At 36.7% G+C, this 14,193-nt stretch overlaps 1 protein-coding gene across 1 annotated transcript in view; it reads right to left on the bottom strand.

Moving 5' to 3' along the window:
- The window catches only part of ANKRD31 (ankyrin repeat domain 31), a 65,992-nt gene that overhangs the window by 8,023 nt on the left and 43,776 nt on the right, over positions 1–14,193 (bottom strand). Inside the window, exons 20-25 of the mRNA XM_065861371.2 lie at positions 13,984–14,062; positions 11,868–11,964; positions 9,406–10,462; positions 7,049–7,189; positions 6,393–6,489; positions 2,982–3,179 (exon numbers count right to left, since the gene is read on the bottom strand). Coding sequence (XP_065717443.2) covers positions 2,982–3,179; positions 6,393–6,489; positions 7,049–7,189; positions 9,406–10,462; positions 11,868–11,964; positions 13,984–14,062 — 1,669 coding nt within the window. The remainder of the gene's footprint in view (positions 1–2,981; positions 3,180–6,392; positions 6,490–7,048; positions 7,190–9,405; positions 10,463–11,867; positions 11,965–13,983; positions 14,063–14,193) is intronic.

The following is a 14,193-nucleotide window of genomic DNA, read 5'->3' as shown; positions in this document are numbered from 1 at the left end:
AATGCCTGGAACTTTAAACTGATGGAAAATACTTTTAAATATTTTGTCTGCATGCCATAAAGAAAAGAGTATAATAGCTGCACCTTGAGATAACTCTGAGATGGAAAATGATTATGGATAGAAGTATTTGTCTACAATCTCACTTTGCTTCCAAAGTACAAAATACAAAGAATGTATAGTTAATCTCCCTGTCTTTTACAGTCACATAAATGGGGACATTGTGTAGTTGATGAATATTCTGCTATAGGTAACACAGAAAACACAAGTATTAGATGTCAGGGTTTTCTTTTTGTATGGTGTGTTTTTATTTTCTTTGTGTGTGTGTGTGGTTTTGGGGGGTTTATTTTGTGGTTTGTTTGTTGGAGTTCTTTTTAAACATATCCAAGTACTTCTCTTCCATATTACTATTGTCATTACTGATGGTGATGATAAGCCACTAATTCAACAGTACCCAGTAAAAAAAATGCAGATATACAGAATCAAGTTCCTTTAAGTCATGCCATATTGTAAAATAAAATAAAATAAAATAAAATAAAATAAACTTGGGGTTCTCAGTTTACATCTTGACTTTTCAATGACTAAATGACATTCATCATTTTTTCCAGATTTCCTCCAAACCCATGAAGAATAGTAGAGTTTTCCAGCAGTCTCTTACATAAATGTCTGAGCCTAAGCAGAATTTGGGGCTCTGAACTGGAGCACTATGAGGCACAAAATATATTGCAAGCTTTCAAGAACGAGTAACATTTCTTTGCATTATAATTACACGGAGCTTTAAACATGTTGCAGAAAAAATACACAACAATAGGCTAGATTTGTTGTTTGGACTAATACCAAAATAATATCTTCAATCAGTTCAAAGAGGCACATGACATCCCTCTACTGAGGAGTTTACAATTTAAAGTCTAATGGAAGATTCTTGCAAATACACCCATGTGATGCTTACTAGTAGGCAAATTTTACAGCTACCTAGAAGGTACTGTAATACTTACTAGCTTGTTTTCATTCCACTGGAGGAATTAATTTGGATTTAAATATTCTCTGGCCAAGTCAGCAGTTTCAGCATCACAACTTTGTACTAGTGCACAAGACAAGAACATAACATTGACTAGCAAGAACATGAAATTAATTACTCCTCTGTCATTTTTCAGGACTAACAAAGCCCAGAAAGTAAACTAGCTAAAAGCCAATTTATACAGCTGAGTTTTACAGTCAGAATTTATTTAGCATGAAGTAAAGCAGCAATGGCATCGTGTATTTGACTGGTTCTTTGTAAACAAATGCAGAGGGCAAACAAATACAGCAAATCCATCTCTGGGCTATGAGGCTTCTCATGGCACTTCCAAAGCTTAAATTAAGAGTCTCAGTGAAATACTCACAGAGACACTTGTTTTTAAAGGAATCTCCCTAAGTAGTAGTTTGCTTTTCAGTGTTTGCTTTAAAAAATATTTTGGTCAGGCTATGAAACCCAAAAAGCTTCTCCTCAGAACTGGATCCAAAAGGTTCGGGTTCTATAAGATAGATATGTGCTGCTGGTGAAAAGTTTTAAAGGTTACAGTGCATGCTAAGCAGTTTCTTCTTTCATTTAACAGGGTAACTGTAGAAGGTATAAACAAAAATTTATATATGGAACATTTCTGTAAATTTTCAATCTATATAATTTTTATTGTATAACGAATCTCTTATTTGGCATAAGCCCCACTGTCTGTTAGCAGTTACCTTTGCTACAAAATGATTCTATACTCATACTCTAAAACTTTCCATACAGGATTAAGCACTTGGATAATAGGGTAGCAAGGACCATACATGCTACAAGACCATTATCCTGGCAAACAGAACTATAACTAGTAACTACATTTGAGAAAACATGAATGTGGCTGTTCATCTGTTTAGTAAAGAAACATGACTCCTATGAGCCACAACTTGTGTAACTTTTCAGTTCATATAAAAGGGCAGTTCAACCTGGGTTTTCTATGAATACAATCTACTACACAACGTATTTTTTATAACTTTAAAGAGCATCCCTCCCCAAATATTCTGCCATGGCATTTAAGATAACAAGCCTACTTGCTCGTATTAAAAAAAAAAAAAAAACAAGGTGGGATAACAAAGCATTTTCCGCAGAGTACTCTCAGCTCTTGAGTTTACTTGATCCTTTGCACTGTAGCTGCAAGGTCTCTGGATAGACTACTAGAAGCATAAAGCATTGCTTTATAGTGGGGTACACTTTCAGTTTACAATGGCTGACACTGATCAGGCTCTTCGCCTCTGATTTCCCTCTGTATCCTACAGCAGATCTGACTCAGCCCTGTTACCCACTTCAGTGCAGAGCATCACCTGAACTGACCAGTCTGATGTTCACGCTGCTTGCAGTCAATCAGGGTCAGCCCTCGGCAGTGTAATCAAAGGTGGTAGAGGCAAAAATACTAGCTCAAAGTGCAGTAAGCACTGTTTAAACTATATGAATATTAAAGACAAGGTTTAATGTGTAATCAACATACCAATGTAACACTGAAAACAAAAAATTACAAGCTCAGTCAGCTCCATGAAGATCAGAGGCCCTGCAGGAACACGTCCACTTTTCCCTTTAAATTACATTACATAGAACTGTTCAGCAACGCTTTTGTATCATATTTCTTCATCTAAGTCCAGAAGACATTTGTCTAATCTATTATTTCTCGGAGATACTTAATCTACTACTGAAAATGATATGGAGCTATTTTGTTAAATACATCAAAATAACAAAATGTTTCTAATTCAGGCACACAAATCCAACATACTGAGCTCTGAAAAACTTAATTATTGAGTCATCCAGACCAACCAAACCCATCAGAAAAGCCATCATTTTTTTCCAGCACTCCTTCTCTCTCCGACACAAATCAATTCCATGCCACCTACTTTTTTTCTGCTTTTGTATATTTCATATAGCCCTTGCACCCACCATTAGGTTTTTTAGGCAGTTAAAAAAAAAAAAATCTTACTTTTAAATTCCCTGGCAGCAGCTGCTTCTCTTTCAGTGAACAGCGACATTTTCACAACTTCTGTTTGTGGCAACGATGGGGGTTTTGGCTGAATATTGCTCAAGTCAAAGCTCCCAAGAGGCTGAGAAATGGAGACAGAAGCAGGACTCTGATGGTGCTGGTTGTGGTTGCTGGTGTCCCTTGTGATAAAATTATTTCCTGAGAGCATAAAAAGATCAAGACAACTTTGTTCTAAGAAAAAAACAGTATTGTTTAATGTTGGAGGTTTAATGCACAGAACAGTCAAGCTTTTTATTTTTCCTAAAGGTAAATGCTGAGATTTCCACTTAGCCTTTTACACTACCTGACATGTGTAAGGGCGTACTTTCCTCTGCTCCTTTACCAGCACAGCCATAGCTGCCGTAAGATGACTGAGGTGTTCTTGTATTTTAAAAGTATGTCTTCCTTGGCAAAGTTTCATTAGATGCCATGTAAACTTAACTTGAAAAGTAGCCTACTAAACAGATGGGAATTTCACTGCTAGTCTCAAGGAACACAGAAACATAAGATATCACATACTATCTCAGTAAAACTATTCTAATCTGCTTTCATGCAACCTCATTGAGCTCAGCTGCCCATTGTATGCTAGATACCTGAAGTAGCACTAACATAGACTTCCTGAAACAGCTCACGTTTTAGCTATCAAGAAATTATATGGATTGCCTTGAAAACACCCTTTACTACACACAACTTTGGAGTCTTTCATAACCTAAAGGTGAGCGAGAGTTGTTCAAATCTTTACAGATGGCTAATGGTTATTAAGGGCAGTAAGGGATTGACAGAGCATAGGAATTGCACTGCTCATGCAGTTTTCCAAAGACCATTTTCCTGAAACAGCAATCTGCAAAATGGATGTCCATATCATGCTTACTGTGACAACTGGATACGCTTTTATTTTAAGCCACTTTGCTGCAATTTCAATGTGAAACATCTAACACCAACATCTGCTCTGCAACTGACATCTGCTCTTCAGCTGATATCTGCTTCAGAATCCTTGTTATTTGTGGCCATTTTTAGCAAACATTATGTCATCATTACATGTATCAGAAAGCACAGCCATATAATCACTGTTTCTTCTGTTTTCCTATGTACAGACAGTCTAAAAGTATTGTTTATTTTCTTAACGTTTTGTTCTCAGACTTGAATACAGAAATTCCTACTTGCATGATCCTAGAAGAAACTAAAAGCTCAGACTCAAAGAAGGGGCATAATGTTAAATTTAGTTAGGATTTAGATGACTAATTCCAAAATTGCAATATTTAGTTTCTCTTATATACATGCATTGGTCTGGGACTGCTTCACTACATGGGCTCTTCAAGTATTTTGCATTAACATTCTTCAGGTACCTAAAAATTTGCTGCTGTACAAACCTTAAAGCACCTTAATCTCAACCAAACTGAATAGCTGGGACATTTCTTATGCTGGTAGCCACAGAACAGCAACTCCTTCACCTGTCTTGTTTAGGGGCCTTGATTTAGTAGAGGTTCTTATGACATGCTTCCCAAATTGGGCTCTGTACAAAGTTCAGTGGTAGCTGCTTTTTTCCATTAAAAGATGGCTAGACACAGCCACTGCATTATACAATTTTATTCCCACTTCCCCATTCCGTTCATACGGTTACCTTAGTGAACAGTGAGCTAAGATTTGGGAAACTGGAAGGAGTTTGGGGGAGGGGTACTTAATAGCATTCTCCTCCAAAAACACTCAAATTGTCAGGCCCCAGTCTTCTTTTTAATGATGCACTGGGACGCACAGGAAAGAAATTCATTAGTAAAGAAAGAAAAAAAGAAGACTGACTCTTTATAAAAGCAGGATAGAACTTCTACTATAAAATACAGAGGCTGTAACTATATTAGAAAGATAAAAGAGTGCCTGGGAATGTCCTCAGGCAAGCAGCACAGAATTTCTCACATTCACACCAGCAAACCTTCCTGTGCTGTCGAGCAGGCTGGCTGCAGGCAACGTGTCCTTTGGGAACGGCACCTGGAACAAGCTGAGTCCTGAACCTGACCTGGAAACCATTCGGGAGCTGCACCGTACTCTCAACTGTTCTCACAATATAACAGTGCAGGTTAATCCCTCTTCTGGAGTGATTTAAGACATGGTTTAATTTCCTATTATGTATCTGCCTGTGTAGTGCCTAAAACAGAACTGAAACTGAGAACACTTTGGCTTGCCCTCCCTCAATTTCTCACCTAGGGCTAATGGGCAGGCATTACTGTGAGTTTAAATTACACATGACAATAAAACTTCTTTCAGATTACCCTGGGTTATTAGTGAAAAACAGGGCTGGCTGGGGGCAGGGTTGCGGGGGGGCGGGGAACAACCAAAAAACATGTACTGATCTTCACGCTGGTTTTTGTTTGTCAAGAGTATTTTTTGAATAAATGGATTTCTGATTTAGAAGTTACAATGTTTATAATAAATTTTCTATGAGAGGAATAATTACAAGAATTAGTGAAATATTCAAAAGCCACTTAAAAAGTTAGGAGACTAAATCCATTTTAAGTCACTTCCATGTGGTATAAACTTAAGTTATCAAAGCATGGCAATGTAAACTCACAATGAGGATGCTCTTAGCCTGAAGAAAATACCAGTAGAACACAGCAGCCTGAATATCAAATTAGTTATTTTAACTTACTATCTCTCAATTTACTTTTAGTATGTTAAGAACAGAACAAGCTTGGTATCCCAGTTCACATGAGGTGCAGTGTCTCATTAAATCAACAGAATCAATCACAAACCTCAAAGCTTTTAAGACTTCAAGTGCAACTGGCTGTCAAAGGGAATAGGGCTTCCCTGGGAACAGACTGTCAAAATTAAGCTGAAGTTTTTAACTCTGTTGGACAGTTCTGAAAAAATTGCTCAATGTCATTTTGTCATATTAATGCTGTTTCTTATGACTGTTTATTTTCAGAGAAGAAAGTATTCCCCTACTTATTACTGTTGCTTGGGCATACTGGGATTTCCAACAACACAGATTTTTTAATGTGATTTTAAGATGTACATGAGATTAGAACTTACACTAGTGTATCTGAGTTTCCAACAGAATACAAAAAATATTTAAACAGCTCACTAAAATCTTCACTATATATATTTTTAAAATAAAATCTTACATAAATACTCTTCCCATAGCAACCAAGTCCTTAGTAATTATTCTCTTCACACAACCAACTTATGGAAGAAATGTACTTCTTTAGAGATCATGTGTAGGTTCTGGCACTATTTATTTTCAAGCCCAAAATCAGCAAAAAGCATGTAGCCTGGAAAACTATCAGAAAGCAATAGAGGAATTTTGGAATTTAAGCTCTTTACAAATCACTTTCTGCTGCTTTCATTCATGGTGAATATTAGATTTTAAGTGGTACATACCCAAAGGCTCTCCTTCTTGTGATGGTAATTCCAGGTCACCAGAAACTGACACTTCTTCATCAATAAATTTTGACAACTGTGTCCCAAGATATGTAACCTGTACAAACAAATCTAAATGGATATCTGATAATTTTAATTAGTGTTTATTCTGATGGGTGTAAAAACTTCACTTTTCTTATAAAACTGAGTTTATGAACTTAACAGTCTAATGTGTGTCTGTCAAGATCAAGCAGAAATTTGAATTTGCTAATTTGAATTCTAAATGAAAAAAACATAATACGATCCACCTGCAAAGCCTTCTATAATCTGCCAGTGTTTTTGCAACATTTGTCCCTGATATCCTGACATTTCAATAATCTTGCTCCTTTTTATTCTTACAACCTTTTAGCTTTTCCTGACAGTCTCTTAATCATCTTTAAAACTTTCATTTCAAAGCACTGACAGCTTACAGAGTGGACATTCCACATTCTCTCAGCACTCGTGACTAGTTCATCATTGTACAGCTACAGTGTGGCCCTTTCTTTGTTGCTTATTCATTAAGAATAACAAGAGTTTATGAAATTTAGGCTTGTACTCTCTTTTGCTTTAATAACAGGAACGTGAAATCTGTTATTGCCATTTATTAGTGCTAATTTGCAGAGTAAAATCAGGCCTACCTTATTCCACACATACTTCCATGTTACAGAAATATCACTTCCTAGTATGTCTTTAACCCACTGAACTGCATTCTGCATTGTTTGTTTCTTACTGGTTCTGATATTGCCATTGCTTAAGAGCGTGGCTTTATAACTAAATTCCTAAAAAAGAAAAATTGAGAAATAATTTTCAACTCATATAGTAACAAACCTGAATTAACATACTTAAAACATGAAAAAATGCTAAGGAACAATATAGCTGAGAAGTTGCAGCTAATGCTGATTTAAAAAAAAAGAAAAAACCAACAATAATTTAATGCCAGTATCATAAACTGTGGTATGTAAAGCAAGAAGATTTATTCCACCACAATGACATCTTTTGGCCACACAGACACCACTGTCAGAGGACAAATCTCCCTATGTGTGTTGCACTGTAGGTCTTCTTAGACATAACAAGGCTGTGAATAAATTAATTTTCCAACAGTGAACTCAGGAACTCATAGGAAGCAAATCTGTGCAACATGAAACTGTGCTGAAATGCAATCTGCCTTACACCTGTGAAACAAATGGATGTCACAGTAATGATTCAAAGATGAAATGTATTTACATAAAAACTTCACTTGTGCCAAGGGACATCACTTACACATTTTAGAAGGAACCTGACAGCCTTACCTTCTGCAAAATTAAGTATAAAATAATTTATTTTCACTGTCTCTTTGATAATGCTAATACAGCCTAGTTCTACAAACATATATGCACCTCCAGAAGCACAGCTTATAGTTGTTCAGTAAATCATGGTTTTGTTACACTGGTCTCAGTTAAGCTAACACAGCAAAATAATGAGGAAATTAGCTGCTGATAAACTACATTAGAATTTAGCAAGGGTGCTTCGCATGTGTGAGGTGAAACAATCAGAATAGGACAATGATGCACCAGCAAATACTGAACTGCCTCCTAGCGTATCCACTGACTTGAGTGTCTGTAAGAATATAAATTAAGATGTTTAACCCAAATATTTTGATGAACACTCCATCCAGTTCACAGTTCCACAGTTTAGGTCTACAGTGTTCAAAAACTGCATTTTCCCTGCCCAAAGTAAACTTTAATTAAGGAACATGTACTAGCTGTACATTGTTCCCAAGTACATCTCTATAATGATAAAGAGGGAAACTTTACTCATCATCTCCTCTTTGCAACAGAAAGACACTGCCTTCTAAACTTCAGTTTCCATAGCGCTATCTTCAACAAACAAACGAGTGTCAGTTTTATTCTAGTGAAAATCACTGATTTCTCTACACTCCAAACATCAACATTTCAATACAGGGTTATAATTCCTTAAGATCAATCTGCATCAAGCCAGTATCACAGATAACAGTCTTGAGAAATGACAGTAAGCATGCTGAATTCTTCGTCCTTCCATTTAGTCATCCTGAGGTTCAGAGGAATATTACACATTGTTTAAAGAAAAAAAGCGCGTGTATATACCTGTGACACATCCCAACGTAGAGGCTTGTGACTTACTGATGCTGCCTTATGTTACGAAACACAAGACTCCATGAAATAGCCACTCTCAGCAGAAAAGCATTCCTGAGCAGATTATAGGTGCAGAAAAAGGAGCCTTTTCTACATTAGCTACAGCTGTTGAGTTGGCTGAAAAGAACCTGTCATGTTTTAATAAAAATGTTGCCCTGGAAATTAACTAACTCACAGCTAGGAATTCAGTCAATAATTCCATCATTTGCTCAATAACAAGCCAGTCCACTGTCAGCTGCCTTGCAAATCTGCTCTGTATTTGGAGGCAGAGGGACATGTTTTTGTATTAAAAAAAAAAAAGAGGTTTATTTTTTTCTCTTTTGCAAATACGTTTCATACCAGACCATAAACTATAGAACCAAATGGCATGTCAACAAGCAATTTTGCACATACTCATGTCTATCACAGCGCTATGAAATCCTTGATGTCACACCCCTTTATTTGACGGATTTGACAGTTCCTTCCAGGAATCACATTAAGTCATAAAAACTTTAACGTTCCTGCTCCTTCCAATATGAAAATCACACAATGCAAAACAACCAACAATTCCTGGTTCTAGCAACAGCAAACGTTAACAAACTGATAATGCAAAGTTAGACACAAATCTTACACATGCAATATTCTGGGTGTTACAATTGTGGGCTAAGAAAGACAATATCCACAGCATTTTCCTTTAAAACTCATCAAAGATTATCTGTAAACGACAAATAAAAATATTCAACACCAAGTGCTGAAGTTGCAGACTAAATCATGAGAACTGCTGTTTCCCCATTTTAGTGTTTGTTTAGGTTTTTAGTTTTTTCCATTACATATTACTATTAACATTATTATATCTCAACAATTACCTGCAGTTTGAATTCTAAAACATTTTCACCTGGCTTAATCCTTCCCAATTCAAGGAGATCTATCAACTGAAGCTTTTTCTTATTTTTATTTCTATATCTCACTTGTTTTTGTTCACATTTCTGATTACTATAGCTCTGGGAAGATTTCTCACTGAAGTTTACCAAATAATCTGTATTTGAAGTAAGATTTGTAAGCACTGAGTTGGCATTAGATGAGTTCTCACTACTCCGAAACATCATTTGCTCCAGATAATTAGGGCAGTTCTTTGTTGATGTTAACCGAATAACTTGCTGCTGCTGCTGCTGGAAAGCTTCTTCCCTGTTTACATATCTGTGTAGATCCTCATCTGGAAGAATCTGCTCACAGTCGCTGCCTGGCTGACAGACATTGTTATTGACAACAGTGCTTTGGGCTTCTACAATATTTAATGTGTTGGTCACTGAAGTGGGATTTAAAGACTTGTTTCCTTGTTTTGCAATCGCTACACAATCAATGCCTTTTTGCTGTGAGCACTTTGTTTTAGCAGTGGAAACAGTAGGTTCAGAAGGCAACGTCACCACTTCTTCTGCATTTGTCGGCTTTGATATGTTGTTGAAGGGATATTCTCTTACTCTGTTTTCAGATGTCAAAGCATGATCGGAAGCCTCTTTGTGTCTAATTGCTTCTTCATTTGCTCCTGTCTCATCCAAGCAGATGTGTGGATGTTGGCTGCATTCCTGAGCTGAAAATCTATTTTCTAAAGAGAGCTGTGCTTCTACTCTCTTTCCATTAGCTGTGCTGGCAGCAAGCCCCATACTAAATGTAACTACATCAGAACACATGACTTCATCAGCAGTTAAGCTTTGACTTTTATCATTTCCATGTGAAATAACTAAGTTTGAGATTTGCTTATCTAAACACGATGCACTGAACACTTGCTTTGCTTTTTTGTAGTTTTGTATTTTCTGGACTAATTGTTCCTGGTTTTGGGCAACAGTCAACAGGCTCTTTTGCCTAGAAGCAAGATTAACTAATTGTTTTCTCAGAGCTCCTTTTTTAAAAGAATCCACTGAAGCCCTATAGAGACAAAAAAAAAAAAGTAATAATAAGGACACCAGAGTTACTGAAACACAAAATAAACACAGTAGATATAACTCACTGAGAACAGGAATTTTTTTCAAAGGACTCTGCCAATACCTAAAATTTGAACAACCTTTTCATCATGTATGAAGGTTATAGTTCAAATCCCAGGTTTATGGACAACAAATAGCAGAATCGTGTCTAGAAGTAGGATGCAAAACATCAAAACTTCAGTAATAGCCTTGTCCTCCTACATCACCCTTAACTCATGGAATCAAAACTGGGTCTGTATTATCAATGGCTGCTCTTTTACAACCACAAATCACAACAGTTTATTTAATTCAATGTCTTTGCGGCTCTAATTTGGAGCCTTTTAAGGTAAGCTCAGGATGAGCTACTGAAAGATGATACTATCAGAATTGTTTTACGGTGTACACAACACAATGTTTTGTGAAACCACAACTGTAATAATACCACATGACTATTACGAAAAGAAAACAGAGCAGTTTATTATATTGTGTATTAGTCTGGGAATGTCTCTTCCTTCATCAGACCTTGTTCCCTAGCTGAGCTGGTCTCCCTGTGTGACTCCTTCCGTGAGAGACTTTTTTTTCTCATTTCCTCTCGCACAAAAGCCACCAGCACAGCATACTACTCTTTTCACCTAATTCCCCCTCATGAGACAAGTGATTGCACTACTACTCTGGTACCATGCTAGGAAGATGGGGGGAACCACAAGGTGTGGGAAAAGGAACAGCAGCATGGTTTAGAATCCTAGTCCATAGTCCCAGCATTCAGGCAGTCCCTCTTAGAAGGATGCAGAGAGGCTTTGCAAGAACTTTGACAATTCACACAGCCCATGCTTGCACGGAGGTGAGCACTCCCAGCTGACAGTTGAGGTGTCCTCACAAAAAAGGCATGTCTGCAATGATGCTTCAAGTCACTGCTCTATACGGCTCTTGTGTGCTGTTGGTTGAACTACTACCAGTCCAAGGGTGCTAAAGAAACAAAACCAGAGGCAGAGACACTAAAAGTTTCTATTGCCTTCCTACACAACGCTGCAAAAGTAATCTAATTGCTCAGAACCTCCATTTCCTAATTTTTACTTGGGTACTTTCCCACACCTTCTGTATGTTCATCACCTAACTTCAAAGCTCACTGTGTGAACAGTAACTGAACAGTTTATGCATTAGCAGTGAACAGTTTATGCATTAGCTAAACCCTGAAGTTCTTCCTTGATGTAAAGTCTTACTTGAGTAACTGAAGTCAACATGGATCATGCTTTTGCAAAATCTGAATGAAAACCACAGTTTTACTTTCACGCTACTGTGTGTTAACTTTCTATCAACCTCCATCAGTACTGCTATAAGGAATAGCTTCCTATAAATACAGTCCTACTTACCTGTATTTTTTAGCAAGGGTATCTCTTTCCCTTTTCTGTTTTGTAAGCATTTCATTCAAAGTATCTTGCACCTGAGACAGCCTCTGGATATACACATCTGTCAAATATTTTGATATAATCAAAATTATGATGGCAATGAGGAACAGAAAGTAATTCTAGTAATATGTTTTTAATGTAGCAAATACACAGCCAAAATATGAACATTTTGTTACAGCAATTCCTTTCACTGTCATACATACTGATAGCTCTTTACAAGTACAATACTTTTAATGAAATTCTTCATAGAAAGAATTAAATACGAGTTACACTTAAAAGGAGATAGCCCCATTTTTGAAGTGTAAGTGCCTTGTCTAGGAAATTACTAAGAGAACAGGATAGATTAAAGAACTGTCCTATGGATGGTAAGCACTGAAACTTTTGAACTTCTTTGTGTTGCTAGGAGCTACATAACACTACAACTATATGTAAGGCTACCTGCAGAAGTTACACAATCTTAAGAAGGCGACTAAAACTTTTATGTTTGAAGTACTATAAAATAGTTTGATGAGCTCAGACTGTTCCACATTGCATATAATGGTAGAAGCATATGTATCATAGTTCTACATGGTTTCAAATCCATATTATAAAATTTTAAAAATTATAAGTTGTCCCTTTTTGTTGACTATATTTTTCTAAAGTAAGAACAACAACTATAAATTGATTTTTATATGCCCTGTCTCTTAGCCATAAAACATACGGAAGAGCTAGTAAGTCAGGACCAGCAGACTCCACTGGGACAATATGCTAAACACATAAGCTAACTCCTGAAATTGTAATACAGGAAATATGAGCTTTCTATAATAATGAAAAATAGGAAGCTACAGGATGGCATTTATGAAATGTTTCCCCAAACCTGTTTCATAGTATCTACCAATATTTACCTACTTATTAAAATAGAAAAATATTAAAATATTGCTCATATTAAAGCAGCTTAATAGGGAATTTGAATGTATTATTTACAGTAGGTTGTACTGCATGCAAAGACCTTGATTTGACTCCATATTATAAGCTTGTCAATGTATTTCTATGTTCTTGTTAAGTCTCTGGCCTTTTCACAAGTAATAACTATGGTTTAGTTTAAGAGGTGCTAGATTATTAATTGTTTTGTCAGTACTGGTAACAGATCACCACGTTCATTTTTCTCATACCTCTAAACAGGAAAAGTGTGATAGCTTTATTTTTCTCATTTATGAAATCACCCCAATCTCTGTCTATAGGCTCTGCCTGTTGTATCATCTACCTGTCTGTCAAACATTTTTCAAGAAGACATGTTGATTTTAATGAACAGTTCATATGCCATAAATTTGAGTTGCAAACTATAAATCTGTGTAATTCAATATTTCACATTTATTTTTAAACGGGAGAGACTGGAGAGACTTTGGGAGAGAGACTTTGGTTAACGGTTGTCCTGCAGAAAGCTTTGCCACTTGAACAGTCATGGCACAGACACAATAGAATTAAACTGCCACACAGCACCAGCATTGTGTTCTCCTAGGAAGTCAATGTCACTTAGTAGGCTCTTGAGATTAATCTGAACTGAGATTTGATAGCCTAAGACAAATTACACCTCTGGGCACCAGCATTTCTGAAACTGCCCATCATCCACAGTCTGCCCTAAAGATCTCTCTTTTTTCGCTCATAAATTATTTTAGGCTCCTGAAAGTCCAGCCACTCTAGAATGAAAATGTTGCCTCTGTTACTTTACATACAGCCAGAGCTGCTCTTGATCACGGAGGGGCTCATGTACTTGTAATTAAAAAATGTTGCCAGCAGTATGCATTCTTATCTAATTATCCCATTTTATATGATTACATTGACTTGAAATACATGCCTTCAAGCAGCATGCTTCCCTTTTTATCATCATATTAATTTCTCTGTAAACAGGAAATAGCTCAGGAAGTGCACTTACCTGGGAGCTGTTTTCCAAATCTTATTCTCTGAAGCTGTATTTTACAGAGGCAATATTAAAATATATTACGTGCAACAGTATTTTAAGAAAAATTACACTATCACAGATATTTCCCCATCCCCCCAACCCCTGCAAAAAAAAAGTGAAACAACTTGAATTTATGTCTACCTGCATCTTTGGGAGTTCTCAGCTCAAGCAGCAACAGTTCTTTTTGCTTCTCTTCTGCATCTTGTATGGCATCAACAGACTTCCATTAACAAACACAGAAATGCTAGTAAGAAGTAGAGTCAAGTGCACCAAATAAAGCACAGGCCACGATGCATGGTCTGCAGGATAAGTATTGGTGGACTCAAGTCACTCCAGGAAGGGAATCACTGT

Source organism: Patagioenas fasciata, chromosome Z, assembly GCF_037038585.1.
Source record: "Patagioenas fasciata isolate bPatFas1 chromosome Z, bPatFas1.hap1, whole genome shotgun sequence".
Lineage (NCBI taxonomy): Eukaryota > Metazoa > Chordata > Aves > Columbiformes > Columbidae > Patagioenas > Patagioenas fasciata.
This window is presented reverse-complemented; position numbering and strand designations above follow the sequence as displayed.